The sequence below is a fragment of the Convolutriloba macropyga genome, unplaced genomic scaffold (assembly GCF_964194025.1).
Source record: "Convolutriloba macropyga unplaced genomic scaffold, txConMacr16.3 SCAFFOLD_1774, whole genome shotgun sequence".
In the NCBI taxonomy this organism is placed as follows: Eukaryota; Metazoa; Xenacoelomorpha; order Acoela; family Convolutidae; genus Convolutriloba; species Convolutriloba macropyga.
The window spans coordinates 4630-24461 of record NW_027451338.1 but is presented as its reverse complement, the minus strand read 5'-3'; the positions used below and the strand labels follow the sequence as shown (position 1 = coordinate 24461).

General features: G+C 34.0%; 1 protein-coding gene across 1 annotated transcript; it reads left to right on the top strand.

Moving 5' to 3' along the window:
- Positions 1-4275: 4275 nt before the first annotated feature.
- Positions 4276-19603, top strand: LOC142356586 (uncharacterized). The gene is made up of 4 exons (XM_075408451.1): positions 4276-4475; positions 8635-8792; positions 15547-15671; positions 19310-19603. Exons 1-4 carry the CDS (start codon positions 4411-4413, stop codon positions 19601-19603), a joined length of 642 nt encoding a protein of 213 aa, XP_075264566.1. The 5' UTR covers positions 4276-4410.
- Positions 19604-19832: the final 229 nt, after the last annotated feature.

The window sequence follows — 19832 nt, the reverse complement described above, 5'->3', positions numbered from 1 at the left end:
ATTTGTTGCTTTTCTAATTGAATTCATTAAACCTTTTTCAAAAAATTTCCACATTTTTTTTATTCAACTGGACGCAATTTGTTGTCTTCTTTCACCTATTTTTGACCTTAAAAAATTCTGTGCACTATGTTTGGACTGATGACTTCTTGTGTTGCTTATGTAACTTCTCATTTACTCATTTATGATGAACTGATCTTCCAATTTTGTGTGACAAAAACAAAAAGTTGAAGCAAAACTCGGGTTAATTAATATAAAAATCCGAAAGCAATCAAGCTTCATTATTTTCAATTTGTTGAGGTCATCAGGAAGAGTTCAATTTGGTTTTAACATCATGGGCATTTTGGTTAGCAAAGTTTGGAAGTAAACAATATTGCAGAAACAAACAATTTATTCTCACTCTCGATTCATTTGACCTTGTCGGCTAATTTCCAATTGATTTAACGTTAAGCAAATCTTACACCATAAACACGCCATTTCCACTTTTAATTATTGTTCGGATTGTGCTGAAAAAAGTTTGGATCCAAACAGTACCAACTTTTATCAAAATTGAAAAGATCGTTCATTCTTCTTCTATCCAAATGTTTTCTTCACTACTTAATTTCCTCTCTGCAGGTAAAAATATTACTCCCCTTGGCGAAATTACCCCCCCCCCCCTGATTACCCTCCAAACTGATGTAAGAGCAAAGCGTTAATTGTCTATGGGGGGGGGTAAAACATTGCGGGATTAGGGGTAATAGAGGATAATGTAGGAAGTTTTAGATTTTATCCCCCGAAATTTACCTCCCAAAGATGTAAGGTTTCGGGGGGGGGGGGGGGGGGGGGGGTAATTTTAGGGGGTTAAAACGATGTAAAATAAGGAGGGTAATGGACGGACAGTAACGGTTTTGTGCCTTGTTAGATTTAACTCCCCAACCCAAAAAACAAAATTACTCTCCAAAATGTAATGTTATGGGCGTAAGGAGATGTAAGATATGAAGGGTGATATGGAAGTTATGGTGAGTAAGGGGTGTATTGTTTGATCCCCCCCCCAAATAATAACATCCAAAAAGATGAAAGATCAATGGGAAATTTTAGGGGTTAGAACGATGTAAGATAAGGGGGTAATGGGGTAATGGGGACCAAGGGGGAAACTGCTAGATTTTATTTCCAAAATTCCAAACAAATCATTTAATTCAATTTCGTTAGACTAATCTTGGGATGTAAAAATCATGCAAAAAAAAACTGTTCTACCACCTTCAATTGAACAAGGGAAATTGATCATGTCCTTGATTGAGCATTGAATACCGAAACACCTTCAGAAATTTCATTTTGTCAGCTTTTTAGAAATTTTTACTTACCACCTCATATTTATAAGAGAACTATAGTCTCAATAGTGTTTTAGAAAATTCATTAGGTTGCAAAAGCTAAATTTCGTTCTATTAAATCTACTCTAGTTTATCACTTTTATTCGCGAGAAGATACAGTCACCAAATTTGTCATCAAATGTGATCCTATCTTAGAAAAATCCGTCTCAATTATAACGACGCAGGCTTTCTGAGCAGGTGTGGACAGCAGTGACAAGATTTTGTTACGCTGTCCAACATCCTTTGTCGCAGTTGCACACACCCATACCTTCCCCCTTTACTAACTGCAATAGTTGACATCATTTTGCTTCGTCCATAAGAAAGAAAACCTACTGTATATATGTATATATATATATATATATATATATATATGTGTGTGTGTGTGTGTGTGTGTGTGTGTGTGTGTGTGTGTGTGTGTTCCCAGACCGAAATTACAGGGTCTGAACAGTGTTCGAAGGCACAATAGTCTGGATCATGGTCTGATTTAGGTCTGATCAGAGGTCACTTCGGTCTAGAAGATCTGATCAGAGGCGATTTCGAGTGCAATTAATCTTAACTGAGGCCGTTAAGAGCGCACTTGAATCTTAGCAGAAGCCATGTCAAGTCTGAGCAGTTTTTGCCTTTTTTTCTACTGGGAGGGCGACAATGGATTTGCAATGAGCCAAAAAAGATATCTGTTCGGACAAGAGACTCATTTGGAGTCCCGTCCCTTCAATAAGAACAATCACGAAAAAAGAGTCCAACCATTAAACAGTCGGTCGGTCCTTTTTTCAATATGAAAAGCAACTCTAGTTTCAGACGTTACTAATAAATAACTGTCGAACTTCATCTATGGCGCCCCTGCAAACTTAAACAATGACATGGAAAAGTGACATGGAAAAAACTTGACAGTAGATTCATTTTCGAATGAGCTTTATAGGACAATTTTCAAACAAAAGAAATAAAATAATCATTCATTGCTCCGACCCATTTTTATTGGAGGATGAATTATATACACAGACGGGCTTTTTGGTTCAGTCATATTTGTCCGATTGATTTATTCATCGTTGGAGTCAGTGGTATCTTTAGAAAATCTTTCTGGCGTGATAATATAATATAATACAATCTTTGACATTATTTTTTCCGGAGTTACTGAAGTCTACAATTTTGTGAATATGTGACTCATAATCGTTGATTTTGTTCACTCTTTCTTTTTTAAATGCATTTTTTCGCCAGTTTTGCTGAAAAATATGTTGAATTTGATTACGTAATTTTTGTCAGAACTGCAAAAGCATGTGGTATCGTCTTTCGCAGAGACTGAAAATCAATTTTAATTGTGGTTTTACATTTTAATTAAGAGTTTTGCGGCTTTGGTACTACAAGTTTCACATTTTTGGACAATTTCTATCTTTGAGGATCTTTTCGTGTCTGGTCAAATTTTTGAACAGCCAGATATTCCATTATTGGAGCTTAAAAACAAGGCAGAATTGAATTAATTATTTTTTTCTCTGAATAGATTATGGTTTTTAACTCCATCTTCGATCAGAATTTAATGTAAATTTTTAACTTTATTTTTTTGGAGTTATCTGCAAGTTTTTTATGCTTGCAAAATTTAACGGTTTTTTTTGTGGATTAATAAAGGAACCTTTGTACTGATTTAAGTTGATAGCTAAAGTTTGTCATGACTTTGAAATCAATTGTTTTTAAAAAATATATAGACTTATAGACTTATGTTTTAACTTGCACTTTGGTGTTTTTTGTCTACTTTTTAACTATTCTCAATATTTACAGGTCGCATATCACATTATTTTTGTTCAAGAAATTCGTCCAATTGGTTTCAAAGTCATGACAAACTTTCGCTATCAATTTAAATCAGTATAAAGGTTCCTTCATTAATCCACAAAAAGCCGTTTAATTTTGCAAGTATTTAAAAAGGATCTGCAACATTTTTTATACTTGCAAAACCCAACGGCTTTTTGTGAATTAATAAAGGAACCTTTATACTGATTTAAGTTGATAGCGAAAGTTTGCCATTACTTTGAAATCAATTGTTTTTAAAAAATGTATTGGCTTATGTTTTAACTTGCTTTTTGGTGTTTTTTGTCAAATTGTTACCTATTCTCAATATTTAAAGGTTGCATATCGCATTATCTTTATCCAAAAAAATACAAAATTGAACAAATCTGAGGCTTAAAATGCAATGCTTATTGTTTTAACAGCTTCGTCATGGGTTTTTCGCAAAAATTGGATATAATTTTAAATTTTTGACCTTATTTGACATTTTGTTGTAAACATAAGACATATTTTGAATAAGGACAGTTCTCAATAGTTTTTTGGAAAAAATGGACTTATTTAATGATTTCAGTTGATTGCTAACGTTTTTATGAATTGAAATTAATTGTTTTTGAAAATTAAAAATGTATTTTTTAACTTTGCCTCTATTTATTCTTTTTGCCATTTTTCAGAGGTTACAATTTAAGTTACTGGTTCTCAAAGTAGACGGAATTGATTATATCTTATTACCTATGGAAAGGTTTATGGTTTTAACGGCTTCGACGCCGTTTTCTTGTTAATTTAAGTGTTGGTTCTGTATGTGTCGCTTGTTTTTTTAGACGTTCAACGTTATATGGATATTGTCAGGTCTCAATATCCTCAAATGGAGGTATGAATGAACAAATTATCTCTTTTCAAAAAATGCAAACGTATTTTCTAAGTTTGTCCTATTTGGTCCTTTTTGTCTTCTTGTTATACCGAGTCGCATTACATTTGTAAGGAAAAATTGCTACTTTAGTTTGAGAGATATCGAAAATTATCTAAAAACCCATATCACAGCGCGCTTGTATTATCACAACAAGTTTTTCAATAAATTTTCATAAGTAAAATTGATAAGGAAAATTTCAATTGTAGGAAACATTCTGGAAACTAACAAAGTGTCAGATCAGACATTCTATCTTTTGTGGTTTTTCCTTCTGAGAAGTCATTTTTTATCCTTGAAAGAGTTCAAATATCTTGTTCGAATGTTTTCGCAGTGAGGCTGGTCAATTACGAAGGATTTCAAGCTAATTACAACCAGCCTCAGGATATTCGCATGTACTGGACATATCAGATTGCGGAGGCTGGCGACATTACAGGCAGGGAGTGTCAGCGTCACAGGTATCAACTATCAATATTGCAAAAATTATAGCAGATCAATACAGTTTCTCTGATTTGATTTTTATCTTTTGCGGTTTTTTTTCAAGATTTTGCTGAGGTGATATTGATTTTTTAAAAATATTCCGTTTTTTCCATTAGATCAATTTATAAGGTACATGACAGTTTGGATAATTTAGATCAACAAACACTTTTCGTTTTTAGTTTTTTATTGCATAATTTTGTAAGAAGAGTTGCCGATAGTGATTTTTCATTACTTGTGGTTTCATTTTTTGCCAGGCACTTGCAAGTTTTCAAGAATAGGCAACTTCTTTTCAACCGGCAACAGGTCGTCAGCTGTTTCCTGGCAGAAAAACCCTGAAAGTTGTTTATTGAATTAATTTGGAAATTTTGTTAATTAAGGTATCCGGATTGAGTTTGAAATTCATCAATGATCGCGAAAGTCTCAAAAACAATATTTTATTTTGTATCTTATGTTCCTATGTCACTACCGATTTTAAGTCTTAGAGCGTAACAAAAAATAAAAAAAGTTTTTTGTAAAATTAACAGCCGATGTCAATGAATCCGAAACGTTTGTTTTCCCACTGAGCTGCACTGAGTTTGATATCAATAGGTCTTTTTTATTGCGGGCGCAGCGTGATCGAGTAATAATCGTTCTTCCGACAACTAACTTTTTCCCGTTCTGAAACCCGGGTCGAGGTTTTTGCGTGAGTTTTTGCAAGAAATGCGGTGAATGTGAAAAATTTTTGTAAGAAATGCAGTGAATGCGTTGAAAATAAACATTTATAAACTATTTTGACATAGTAGCATGCTACATAACAACACATCATTTTTTGGTTCATGAAAAAGACTGTGTGCTGTGTGTGTGTGTGGGGGGGAGGTGGTTGACGAAAGAGAATAGATATCCCGGGCAGAGATGCAAGACTTTTTTAGAAACGAAAAATTTAGTTTGATCAGTTTTTGTAAAGCATTTGCTATTAATTTTTGCTTTTGATCAAAAGTACGATTTCATATTATAATTTGTCAGACCTGTTTTATCGTACCAAATCAGTTAGTTTAATCTGACGTTTGCTGGTGATTGATATCTGTCAAGACGCACGGGTCACACTGATTATAAACTGTTAAATTATCTCAACTATAAATAATTATGCTAATTAGTTATTTGAATCAGAATAGTTGAGTGCTAAATGGTGGATACATTTCGGATGTTTTGGCACATTTTTGAAACCCGGGTCGAAGTTTTTGCGTGAGTTTTTGCAAGAAAAGCGGTGAATGTGGTAAATTTTTGTAAGAAATGCAGTGAATGCGTTGAAAATAAATATTTCATCGCATTTCACCGCATTTCTTACAAAAAATCACCGCAAAATTTACTGCATTTCCTACAAAAATTCACCGCATCAACTTTTGTGGCAAATTAATATAAGAAATGCGATGAAAAACAATAATTCATCGCATTTCACCGCATAACTTACAAAATTCACCGCGAAATTCACCGCATTTCTTACCAAAATTCAAGGCATTTGCTTGCCAACGTTTTTCTCAACCTAGTTTAATTTCACAGGAACCTCGTTTTTTTTAGTTGTGTAAGTCTTTTTGTTTTTTGAGTGTCCTTTTGTTAAGTCTCAAAAAAACCAATTCTTATTTAAAACTGCCAGAAGGTTTTTTATCTTCTCGAAAGTTTTATAAGGTGCTGTGGTTTGAGGGATAATGAGGGTTTTGAGGTTCTTATACCTTGACACTGGCGTTCTGTTTTAGTTTGATATTGCTGTTTAAATGTTATTTTGAAGAGATCAATTATTTTGTTTTATTTATTTCTAATTCAAGACTTGTCCTCCTTTGGTTTTTACTTTGTTTTCTTTTACCTCATTGCGCCACAGAGATTGAAAAATAGCCTCGAATTAATGTCTCCCGCTTTGTTAAACTATTATTTTTCATAATGGGCAATATGGTAACCAACTGTCTATCAGCCAATTGTGATTACATGGAGTTTCGATGCTGGTCATTCCAAGCATCTATTATTACAGTTAAGTTGCTTAAAAACGTCATTTGCAATCATATTATAAGATTTTTTTTCATGTGCCAGAAACCCACTCATTTAAAAAAAAAATTGACTAATTTTCTATGTCTGCCAGAAAACGCATAGAAGGGGTGAGATTCTCGATCACGTAATAGCGTCAAACAATAAAGATTTAAATTAATGTTAACCGTGACGTCAGTCGCCTTCTTCTGCTATTTGATGTATTAAATTAATATAACTTTCATGCCGCCCCGGTACACGTACTATTTTGACATAGTAGCATGCTACATAACAACACATCATTTTTTGGTTCATGAAAAAGACTGTGTGCTGTGTGTGTGGGGGGGGGGGGGAGGTGGATGACGAAAGAGAATAGATGTCCCAGGCAGAGATGCAAGACTTTTTTAGAAACGAAAAATTTAGTTTGATCAGTTTTTGTAAAGCATTTGCTATTAATTTTTGTTTTTGATCAAAAGTACGATTTCATATTATAATTTGTCAGACCTGTTTTATCGTACCAAATCAGTTAATTTAATCTGACGTTTGCTGGTGATTGATAACTGTCAAGACACACGGGTCACACTGATTATAAACTGTTAAATTATCTCAACTATAAATAATTATGCTAATTAGTTCTTTGAATCAGAATAGCTGAGTGCTAAATGGTGGATACATTTCGGATATTTTGGCACATTTTTGAAACCCGGGTCGAGGTTTTTGCGTGAGTTTTTGCAAGAAAAGCGGTGAATGTGGTAAATTTTTGTAAGAAATGCAGTGAATGCGTTGAAAATAAATATTTCACCGCATTTCATCGCATTTCTTACAAAAAATCACCGCCAAATTTACTGCATTTTCTACAAAAATTCACCGCATCAACTTTTGTGGCAAATTAATATAAGAAATGCGATGAAAAACAATAATTCATCGCATTTCACCGCATATCTTACAAAATTCACCGCGAAATTCACCGCATTTCTTACCAAAAATTAAGGCATTTGCTTGCCAACGTTTACTCAACCTGGTTTAATTTCACAGGAACCTCGTTTTTTTAGTTGTGTAAGTCTTGTTGTTTTTTGAGTGTCCTTTTGTTAAGTCTCAAAAAAACCAATTCTTATCTAAAACTGCCAGAAGGTTTTTTATGTTCTCGAAAGTTTTATAAGGTGCTGTTGTTTGAGGGATAATGAGGAGTTTGAGGTTCTTATACCTTGAAACTGGCGTTCTGTTTTAGTTTGATATTGCTGTTTAAATGTTATTTTGAAGAGATCAATTATTTTGTTTTGTTTATTTCTAATTCAGGACTTGTCCTCCTATGGTTTTTACTTTGTCGAGCGTTGTTTTCCTTTACCTCATTTCGCTGCAGAGATTGAAAAATAGCCTGGAATTAATGTCTCCAGCTTTGTTAAACTAGTCACGTTCATCCGTTGTAATATACAAAGTGTGTCGCGAAAGCAACAAAACAAGCAAATTTTTGGTATGCGGAACCCTTTAGGCCCAACCGGGTCGAGGTTTTTGCGTGAATTTTTGCAAGAAATGCTTTGAATGCGGTAAATTTTTGTAAGAAATGCGGTGAATGCGGTGAAAATAAATATTTCACTGCATTTCACCGCATTTCTTACAAAAATTCACCGCATTTCTTACAAAAACTCACCGCATCAACTTTTGTGGCAAATTAATATAAGGAATGCGGTAAAAGCGGTGAATGCGGTGAAAAATAATAATTCACCTCATTTCACCGCTTTTCTTACAAAAATTCATCGCTTAATTCACCGCAGTTGCTTGCCAACGTTTACTCAATCTGGTTTAAATTCACAGGAAATATCAAAGAATTAAGTGACAGTTGGCTGAGTGGAATAAGTATTAAAGGCATGCAGGGGGTCAGAGGTTCAAACCCGTGTAAGGACGGTTCTTTTTTGTAAGAATACTGAGAACGCTGGGAAAAATAAATAATTCATTTGCGATTCACGGAATTCACCGCAGAAAGGTGTAAGAAATACTCGGTTAACATTTTTTTCACCGCCTTTCACCGCATTTCTTACAAAAATTCACCGCCAAACCTCGACCCGGGAAACGACAAGCATAGCCAGTTTCAAAGACGAAAAAACCTCAACATGTTGGCTTCAATTCTAAATTCTAGCTTTTATTTAGTGACTACTACTGTTTGTGGGACTGGTATCAATCAGGTTTGTCATCCAACACGAATGATCAGGACGCTGACATGGAAACGATCTGGGATCTGGCTTCTAAGATTTACAAGAAAATTAACTGGTTCAATCTTGGACAATTTGGTGGAGATTTTGATAATGGTGAGCTATACTCTAAATCTTTGTAATCAAAAGTTCCGTTCATTTTCAAGTGCATAGTTAAGTAGTATTCGCAGCGCATTTGTACATCTGTGGCAGTTTTAGAAAGCGCCATAAGCATGAAAAAAATAATATTTTTTAGCTCAAGTCAGTTGTCAGGTAACGATTCATTACGCCTTTCTCTTTTTTAAACATGAAGTTAACGGTTTACACAGTTTTCTGCTTCAAACTTGTACAAAATTTTCAAATTAGATTCAGACAAGGACTATAAACTGGTCAATCAAGTGCAGCACACTCTTTCTTTTGTATGGAATCCTTCGAATATCGTTGACTGCGCGGGAGAATTACCTTGATGATGAAATGGTCTTGAAAGTTCATTTTCTTCTCGTAATTTAGCGTTTTTACCAGCATACTAGATTATGTAGCCTGCTTGGACAACTAACAACCGTTTTCGGTTCATCTGACTGTATTGCGCCCTGAAACATTAGTGAACACTTGCGGGAACCCAATTGTATTGTCAAAAAATCGTGCTTCCTTTCTTCGACAATTTTTTAGCTGGAATAGCATCAACCTGTTGTTTTTGCTAACATTTGTAAGCATGCTGTAAATTAGATCTTTATTTTAAACAGAGTTGCATTTGCAATTTTTTTTCATGAAAGTCGATAATTTCTAAGCGTGAAAGCTGCGTAAACAGTACAGGAACAAATTTTTGATTAAATAGAGCAAAAACAAGCATTGAATATGTTTTAAACTTTTTTACACACGTGAGATCATATAAAAGATACTCATCAAACTGAAACTAACTCAGGTTAAAAAACAGAAACTGGTTTTTATGTACACGGAGGTTGGTGGCAGAGCAAATCAGCGCTGATTCTGTCTTCATACTTTCTGTTTTTTGCGTATGGCCAGTAGTCTGTTCATGCCACAATTAACACTGGTTAATCTTTATTTTTGAGTAGTATTTACTGCACAAAAATGATAGGCTCCACTAAACTCTCGTCATCGAGGTTTTATTTTATATGCAATTCGAGCTTCCGCGTTATTCCTTGTAACACTTAACTTGAGTAGCAAGTCGTAATGACTAATTTGAATGCGCTTGGTGGTAATTACCTACATCCCAGCTTAAGAGTAAATAGCGTGAAAGCTACTAGAAATTTTATCAGTTGTAGGCATTAAAGGTATCACATTATGCAGCTTAGACCTAACTTAGGCGCATGTGTAATTTTTAGACTACAAAGGTTAAGTGTAGCAGGGGTGAACTGTATGACCTCAAAAGAATCATAAGGGAGAAAAATTACACATAGAGAAAATTAAAGTATTTTGGTGATGCATGGTTTCAGAATTGAATTAGGTTTTTACTGATGAATTAAGCTTGTTCAGCTCTGGAATTCTCTCAGCCTCAAGTTCGGCTAATAGGTAGCTTTTTTTTACCAGAGCCAGGTTGGGGTGCAAGACAGGAGCCATTATGTCTAGAAAATCTCAGACGAGAATATTTTTAAGTTGATTGTTTGCTGCTATCACATCTTCAATATTGCTCAAAGTTCAATTTTTGTAATTAGGGGATAGTATTTTTTGAATAGCAAAGAAACCAACTTTTAAGCAAACACCCAGGTTAACCAAAAATTCGTTTTCAATTGTTTTTAAGGAAAACTGAAGTAAGAAAATTTATTATTCAAATATAAAATTTTTATTATAAAGTGAAGCAGGGAGTAGGAAGGATCAATTCTGATCTTTTTGTTAGATTTGACTCCTTTATACGACTTAGTCATTTTGGCTTGAAAATTGGGCAAAAAAGGTCGTTAAACCCACGGGAACTTACAAACCCAATATAAGGAACATCTTGTTTTATTGTATATATATTTTAGATATATCAGAAATAAATATACACAATGACTCATCAACCTCAGTAAGATTCATTCGGAGGGACCACTGAACAGCTTCGGAAATCATAAAAGAGAAAAACTTAAACTTCCCCTAATTTCTGTTACGTTTCAGAAGTCAATCAATAGTCAGCTACCGCTTCCTCAATCATTTTTTCCCATAAAATTAAAAAAATTGTATTTTTTGCAGTCATTTTGTATTGTAGAACCAAAAAATTTTCTTACCAAAGTTATGTCATGGGAAAATGGAAAGTCTCAAAAACATTTCATGGATAGCACATACTCATGGATAACACATTTCATGGATAAGAGTAGTGTTTGCGGAAGACAAACTTCATTGCTAAACAGATATTTTCAAATCAAACAGCGGCATTCCAAATTCTCATTACTTTAATTGTTTCATATCAACTCAACAAAAAAAATATATTATGTTCCTCGACCAAAATTATTTTGATTCCGATTGGGTGTTTTTTTCAACTGAATACAATAGATGTTTCCAGAAGTTTTTCAAAAAGAAAATGTCTTATCCGTCGTCCTAACGGTCATCATAAAGAGTATTGATTATTTTTTTCGTCATTATTGAGGGCATCAAAAACAATTTTTATTAAAACCATTTTCAAAGTTGTCTTTGTTGCGTATTTTTTTCTTAGATTTTTGGTTTCATTATGAGATAATTGATAAAGAATTTGCACCTTTATTATTTTTCTTAAGCTGTTTATGAGAGTTATATTTATTCTTTGTCATGGAAAATCAGAATTTTGGTTTCCAATTCTTTTTATGAAATGAAGAGAGCAAAAAATTAGTTTTTTTATTTTGTCTTTTTTTAACTGAAATCAACGAATTCCACTCAATCATAGAACTTTTTTTGCCTTAAACCATTATCAATGCTAATTTACTTCCACACAAAAAAGCATATTTTTCCTTTGAACCAACAAAAAGAATCTTTTAGTGTTGCGAGGCGTAAATCCGTAAAAGTTCTATGGATCTTTTTCGTTTGTGCCCCCCCCCCCCCCGACTTAGTGGGCGCATATTATTTGCGCCCCCCAAGATGAACGGGTCATATTTTAACATAAAGATTAACTATGTAACGGCACGTGCCACCTTGGTGCCACCTTGGTGTCATCCAGGACAACTATATTTGCGCCGAACAATTTTTATTGATATTAAACCTGAGTATACCGAAAAAGTAAATCATCTGCTTTCATGACACTAATTCTCGACTTTTACACAGAAGCTGTCTTTTAAAAGGTTTTCTTTATTTTTCCGACCCCTCTTGAGTGGGGAGGAACTATATACTCAACTGAGTTTTTTTTTGTTCTGTCAGTTTTAGCCGATCGATATATTCATCGTAGAGAGATGAGACTGGTATCATTAGAAAATTGTCCAGCGTAGAATATGGAATTAAAAAGATTTTTTTTATTTTCGTTTTTGACAGGGAGATATCGAGGTTTAAACTTTCGAGAAAATAGATTGAATTCCGTTGATTTCGTTCACCTTTTTTCGTAATTTTTGACTAAAATTTCGCAAGTTTTGATAAAATTTAATAAATTTTTTCCTGAAAATGTTGTTGATTTTACGTTTAAAGACAAAATACATTGTCGTCTATTTTCATTGAATTTTTGTTGTCAAAAATTCCGGCTAAAAATTTCACAAAATTCAGACTTTTTCATCAAAAAGAGCACGAAATAAGTTTCTTTAGTCCACTCTGATTAAATTTGCAGGAAGTGCACACCCCAACACCACTAATACAATCTCTGTAGACTGAAAATGGGCTATTTTACTTCAACTTCCGTTGAGAGTGCTCTCTAAATAAAACTTTGCCGTTTTTTGCTATCTTTATTCGTTGATTATCAAAAACGCAGCATTTACTTTTGATTTTTTAACAGACAAAATATCTAAATCAATATTATTCCAAAAATTAAATATTCCTAATGAACAGTCAACATTAGCAGGACTAGTTTTGTACCAATCTTGGAGCGTTACAATCCAAAAAAAATTCGGATTTCCATCAGTCGGTTTTTTATAAAAAAAAATTAGATCTTTTTTATATTAATGAAATAACAGAACATTTCAAATCAAAGCTCACTAGTGATAGGTTCTATTGGCTTTCTAATTAGCTCGAAATTAATTTATCTAGTTGGTTGCTTGAAAGCTTATGGTCGTTTTGACTTCTAAAATTTTTAAACAAAAAATGACTCATTGAACTTCGCCTCCATTTTTCTCTTACTTTGGTCAAATTGTAGCTTAGTGTCAGCAATCAAAGGGCGCACCTATTTTCTGCTGAATTCAAATTTAATCTTTATTGCGGTTTAGCGCCTTAAGTTATGGTGTTCTGGCCTTGATACTACTAGATTTCACAAAATTTTTTTTACTTTTTAGGTATTTGCCCTTTTTTCATGTTTTCTAATTTGGTCAAATTATCACGCTATTGTCAGTTCAAATATCACATTTTTCGCGTTCAAAATAACATAAAATTGATAATATTTAAATCATTAAAGATATAGATTGTGGTTCTCTACCGCTTTGACAATACTTTCTCGAAGAATTTAATTGAATTTTTCAATTTTTTCTTTAACTGCCGTTTTTACTTTGTCTTTTTAGTCGTTTTTAATTTCCTGTACAATGACCCGGTTTGGTTGGTTTTTCCTGGAAGAATAGATGAGCCGATGTTCTGATATTAGAAGATAGATAATGGCTTTCATTACTTTGAAAACAATTCTTTTCCAAAAATAAAAAAAAATACTTCAACTTAGCAATTTTGTTCCTTTTATTGTCTGTTTGTTACCTGGTCTCGTTATTCAAAAGATAAAGATGACATTATTTATGTCGAGGGAAGCTGTCAAAAGGAATTGGTGTCATAAAATCTAATGTTTTTTTAACAATTCGTTTTGAATTTACTGGCTTCGACACAAAAAGTAATATGATTTTTGTCTTGTGTCATATTTGACGTTCTTTTTGTAGACGTAAGACTTGTTCTGGAAAATTTAAGGTCACGAGGGATTCTTTTAGAAGATTAAACGAACCTATTCAATTTTTTCATTTTGTAATTAATGGCTTTCATGTCTTTAGAAATAAATTTTTTTCGATAAAAACAAGTTTTGCATAATCTTGCTTTTTTTCTTTTTGGTCCTGTTGTTACCTAGTTTCATTACTGAGAGGTGACATAATACATTTGAAAAGAAGGTGTCAAAAGGGACTGGTGTCACAAAATCTAATGTTTTAAGAGAATTCCTTATGACTTTACTGGCTTCCACACGGGTTTTTCACAAAAAAAGTAAATGAATTTTTGATTTTTATTATATTTGACGTTCTTTTTGTAGACGTAAGACATATTCTGGATAATTGCAGGTCTTAAGGGCTTTCTTTGGGAGAATGGACGAACCTATTCATTTTTTTCATTTTGTAATTAACGGCTTTCATGTCTTTGGAAGTAAATTTTTTTCGAAAAAAAAAACAAGTTTTACATAATTTTGCATTTTTTCTTTTTGGTCTAATTGTTGTTTATTTTCAATAATGAGCGGCCACAGAATGCTTTTTCGGTGTTCGACGAAGGTGCAATGGAACATACTTTGGGGGCCCAAGTATGGCTTTACGGCTTCCAAAGCTTTTTCTGGCAAGTTTTCAATGATTTTTTGTTTGTTGTTTGTTTGTTGTTCTTTTTGTAACTACATAAAAAAATGAATACCAAGAGTTCTTAATTCCCTTCTATAGAAGCATTGGTAATTGTGAACCGATGGGATTGTTTAGTTGACCCCTTATTGTTTTTAATTATTTTGAAATTAAGTGTTTTTTTTAAACTTCAGCAAATTACCCAACTTCCAAGGTTTCTGTTCTTTATTATCTAATTGTTACCAAGCTTTTTTATGAACTGGTGAATAAACAATTTTTCTTTTGATTTACCAGTTGATTGTTTATTTTCAGTTTTATCTGACGCTATTTTGACTTTATTATTAAGTTTTGTTTTTTAAAACAGACGTAAATTTTTTGATGTAATTAATGTTTGTTGTTGTTTGATTTTGCCGTTTGTCTTCGCTCGCTTTCTTAATATCGGCATATCTCATCAATCGAATGCATCATTGTTACTCCACTGAGTTATTTGCTTTGAAGGCTATTTTTTCGTTCATACACCAGTTTTTTTTTAAAAAATACTTGAGTTTTTTGTGTTTTTCTATCTGTTCCTCATTTGGTAGACAATTATGCCAAAATTGTGGATGAGCGGGGTCGGAACCTTATGTGCGATCGCACATTACCGAGCCGCCTTGTTTTCATTTCCTCTCAAAATGAGAAAAGTATTTTTCAGCCTTGTTCGCATTATCATTCACATTGGCTTGCACATTTTAAATGGGTTGACTAATCTGTGCAAGTAGAATGATATTAGATGGCTTTGGCTCTTCAGAGTTTCTTCAACAGAAACACGATATATTGGGAAATAGCAGAAAATAGTACATAAAAGCTTAATAACTTTCAAATTTTTTTAACATCGTCCTATACCTTTTTTATTTCGCAGCTCCCGGTTTGTGCGCGCTGAGGATCAAAAATTAGAATTGCATCGGCAGACGGGATCGGATTCGTTTTGAGTCCATGATGACTTTTTTCAAATAACACCTTCCTTTCAAAAATTTACACCGAACTCGTTGATATGAGACTCTGGCTCCCTTCTGCAACTCTGGTCGGTTTCATTTTCTATCAACTGTTTAATAAATATAGGAAATATTAGATCCCGGGTAGACTGAACTGACTTATCACAAAATAAACCAGGCAAAGAACTTCACTTATCATAGAACGGTTCATATATGCTTGATCAAAACCGTAAACGATAGCACAACAAGCAATCCTAAATTGAAAGAAACAAATTACATGTTTTCTTCTGTGTTCAGGTTGCTGTGGGTGGCAGTCAAAACTGTACATGATCAGAGGTCGCATGCATGGCTACTCTCCACAAGAGTTCATTGATGTCGTCTCGGATATGGACGAAGGCAATAAAGTTCTCGCCTCTGTATCCGTAAGAAAAGATCTTCGTACTATTGGATAGTCCAATTCTCTTTGGATAGTCCAATTCTCTTTGGATAGTCCAATTCTCTTTGGATAGTCCAATTTTCTTTGAAAACGCACGTAGTTTGGAAGCTCTGGACAAATATGAGTGGTATAAACTTTTGGCAAGACTTTGCTTTCTCAAATAATTGTTCTCGAATTTAGGATTTTATTTTGCCAACCTCGTATCATAACGATTGACTACTGGTACCATGAAAAAACAAATAGTTACAAAGAATGTCACTGGAACTCCTCTCGTCTTTTCGCGTCTAATGTGAAAAGTGCTTAAAGTTTGTGTACAGATAGGATATGTGAAATCTGGTTTCAGAAGTGTGTAAATTTTGCCACAGTTGCAGAAGTGAGTAAAAAAAATTTGGCACTAGCAGACGCCCTTAATGATTTATAGGTATTTGTTTGGAATTGTTCTTTGTACTTTTGTAAGATTTTCATGAGAGGAACAACATAGCGAATAAATTAAACAAAATGTTAATGTTTTCAGATTAATCTGTTTTAAAGGAATTATCAAATGCGTCGCCCGCAAAAACCATGAGGTTGCGCCCGACAAAATTGTGCACGTTTTGGCCTATTTTGCCAACTTCGTCAGCTACTGTCCGATTTAAGTAATTCCGTTCCAGCATGAAACTATAGAGAGGATCACAGTGGATAGTAGCTACCAAATAGCGACTGACAGATGATAAACTTTTGTGTAAATTATTCAAAAGTGAATAAAAACAGCTAATTACATCGAAAAATTAATTGATGAAAAAAGTGGCAATTATGTGTTAATTGGATAATAGAAATTCCAAAAACTTAAAGACGAAAAAATTGGATATGAAAAAAAAATATTCCATTGAGTTTACTCCAAATTATACAATCAATAATTTCACTGCATGTACAGCGGTGACTATTAAACAGCAAAATAAGTTAATTTCAATTGGCGATGAGTAGTTGTTGGAAGATGAACAACGAACAAAGTTACTTTTAAGTTACAAAAATCTGTTAGAAAAAATTTGGATAGTAGCTACTCACTCTAAATTATGGTGACAACATCATGTCACTAGTTTCGGGATCGTTGTAGAATTTTCTTTCGCGGATGGCAGTGACAGATAATCATCCTAGCTGAGCTTAATCATCCTAATCTAAAAAAAATGAGAACGAAAACGAGTTACAAATGCGAGTTTACCTCCTCGCCGAAAAAAGCTATTTGTCAGGTAAGGGATGTAAAATACAAGCTCCAATATTTCCAATCCTAGCTCTCAGAACCATGATAACCTATATGGTGATATTGTTCTTTAGCTCGCCACCCAAAAGCTTACTGATATGAAGGTAACAAAAAAATTTTTCCAATTGATCATGTAAAAAAAGATCATGATCATGCACTCATGATCATGCACTCAATAACTTCTCACGTCAAAAAGGTCAAAAATATCAATTCACTCCAGTTTTATTCACGAATTTCGATTTTTGCAGGCTATGCTCATAATGTTAACATCGTGTGTTTTCTTTTGAAATCAACAATATTTCATGCGTAATTACGAGTGTCTACTGGTACCCAAAAAACAATTAAAAGAATGTGGCTGCCACTCCTCTCGTCTTTTGACGCCCAATATGAAAAGCGGTTAAATTTTGTGAAAGTAGTTTCCGCACGTCAATTGGTACGTTTATGAAAACGTTAGTAGGTACGTTTCCAACAAAAGCGTTTGCTGCCCCTTGAATGGCTGCAATAAATCATACAGGACAGTGGACTGGTGGAAAACTCACATGAAGAAAGCTCACCCGCAATGCGTGGTATTATAAAGTCTGCATAGCTCGCTTGATATTGAAGATAAAAAGCTCAGAAATAACTTTGGACAATAGCAGTCAAGTGTTTTTTCCCAAGATATAAGGTCAAGAAGAAGTCAAGAAGACCTTAGTGAATCACTGCTACGAGAAACATGGCTGGTCCTAGAGTAAAGGCAGAGAAGTCGGAAGGAGAGAGAGACTAGAGGCTCTCAACCCAAAGACGCTCCTTTACCTAGAGATCCGGACAATCCGGGGCCCCGTCTCACGGGAGCCAAAATATCCGTTCTGATCAGTCTCCTGTTAAGAACCCTCAGAAGTCGAATGACTGCACACCGGTGGTTGTGCAGCTTTCCGCTACCTACCGATGGGAGGGGCCCACCACCCACTTTTGTAACCAGTTCTCACTTTTTCCTATTTTTCACTCAAAAGTTTGGCACGGTATACAGTCATAAAGATTTTTAGGTATTTGTTTTCATTATTGTACATGTGTTTTTGTAAATTTTCCGTGAGAGAAATAACATAATCCACTGCGAGAAAAAAACGCCGCAAGGTGTTAGTTTTCCTATTATAATCATTTTTAATCGAATTATCAGTTGAGTCAATCGCATTAATGCTGAGGGTACGCCCGAAAAATTTTGTGTATGTTTACAAAAGTGCACATGCAAAAGAACCACTGATTAGCATCCAGTTTTTATAACAAATCTGATAACAATAAAGTATTTTTAGTGTTTTTCGTTGAACATGCCATACTTTCTCATGCAATTTTTTTTTATTGTTCTTCAGTATTAAATCCGCCCTTCTTGCAAACTAAAACAAAAACAAACGTGCGCTTTCTTGGTCAAAATTTTGATTCAGTGACAAACCAGTCAATCAAATAAGCAGCTTGAATATTTTTGGCCCGAATCAAAAAAAGCTTCAAAATATTGGATAGAAAATTTTGCATCAAAAAACTATCGGCAATCATTGCTACAAAAAAATAAGGAATTTAAAATATAACTAGACTTTGAAAAAAGATACGCCAAATTTACACTGCAGATGTTACAGATCCTACAGAATCGCTGAGCAATCTTTTTGTATAAGCGTTCAAGTTAATAAAAATCAATGTATGGATTCGAGAATTTGAAAAAAAAAACATTAGCCTGTAATTTTGCTTCATAAATCCATGAGTAATAACTATGTGAATACCATTTTTCATTTGCAATCACATGATTTGCACCCATTACAAGAAAAAACATTTCATCCATTTTCCTTGGCACTTAACTTTTTCGCAGATTTTGAAGTGATGAAGCAAAAACAGTTTCTGGTTTTTGGCATTTATTTCTTCCGATAAGTAATCTCTACCCACACTAGTTGCAAGCTGGCTCGGGTTCTTATTTGGCGATATTTTCGATTTGTCATTTACTCAAATGCTCTCAAATTTTTTAAAGAAGGCAATTTTTCTTTGTTCAATTGCCCAGGTTGGTTAGCAAACCAACTTGAGTCGGACAGGGGAAAGTGGTTGTATCATGAAGTCTGCAATGATTACAGTAGCGCTGGTTGGTCTCCAGACAATGGCCAGCAAAAACTTGGGACTGATAGTCATAACGGACATTTCTGGATAATTCTTGTTTAATTTAATGATTTCGGGCTAAAACTTGTTTAAAGGTGCTTTTTAGTTTTCACAGCTGGTAATGTCCTGCCATCTCATGATTATTTTGCAAGTTTTTAAGTATTTTCAGTTTTTCATAGCAATTACCACGTCAAGCTCTTGGCAAGATTTACCACGTTTTAATAAGTTTCTTACCAATTTTTATCAAGTTTCAATTCATTGTGTGATCATAAATTTAGGCGAGATTTGATCACATTGGCTGCGTGAATGTGATAGATCGTCTTGAATATGGAACATTGGTTCATAATGTCTTTTTCACTCAACTTGCGAATACTTCCAGCACTCACATGGACAGACCTTTTGTTGTGATTTCAAACGATGGAGGCAATCTTCATTTGGTGGGATTGAATTTACAGCAAACGGTTCGAACTGTGACATTTAGATGGTTCAAGCAGAATATAGTTTGTGAAGAACATCCAGAGTTCTGTGAAACCAGATTAGAAGCCGAAATGAATCAGATGCGCATTAACTGAATAATCTGCGTCAGCAGAACATCAAAACCTAAAAATTTCGGGAACGACAAATTTAATTTTCTGTCTGATGCTCAGAAAAGTTTGACTATTGTATTGAGAAAGTTTCAAATAATTGTGCGTTAGAAGCAATCCTAGGTCAAAAAGATCAAATTTAGGGTTGTCGTCAAAATTGATGCCCAGTTGATTATTTGCCATATGTGCACTATTATATAGCTCTTCCCTATGCTGA

Excerpts from the sequence above, each read along its gene's own strand:
- LOC142356586 (XM_075408451.1), top strand. The coding sequence starts at position 4,411 with ATGTACTGGACATATCAGATTGCGGAGGCTGGCGACATTACAGGCAGG. Across the intron at positions 4,476-8,634 it reads AGGGAGTGTCAGCGTCACAG|TGACTACTACTGTTTGTGGG; the intron begins GTATCAACTATC and ends GCTTTTATTTAG. Across the intron at positions 15,672-19,309 it reads AAGTTCTCGCCTCTGTATCC|GCGAGATTTGATCACATTGG; the intron begins GTAAGAAAAGAT and ends TCATAAATTTAG.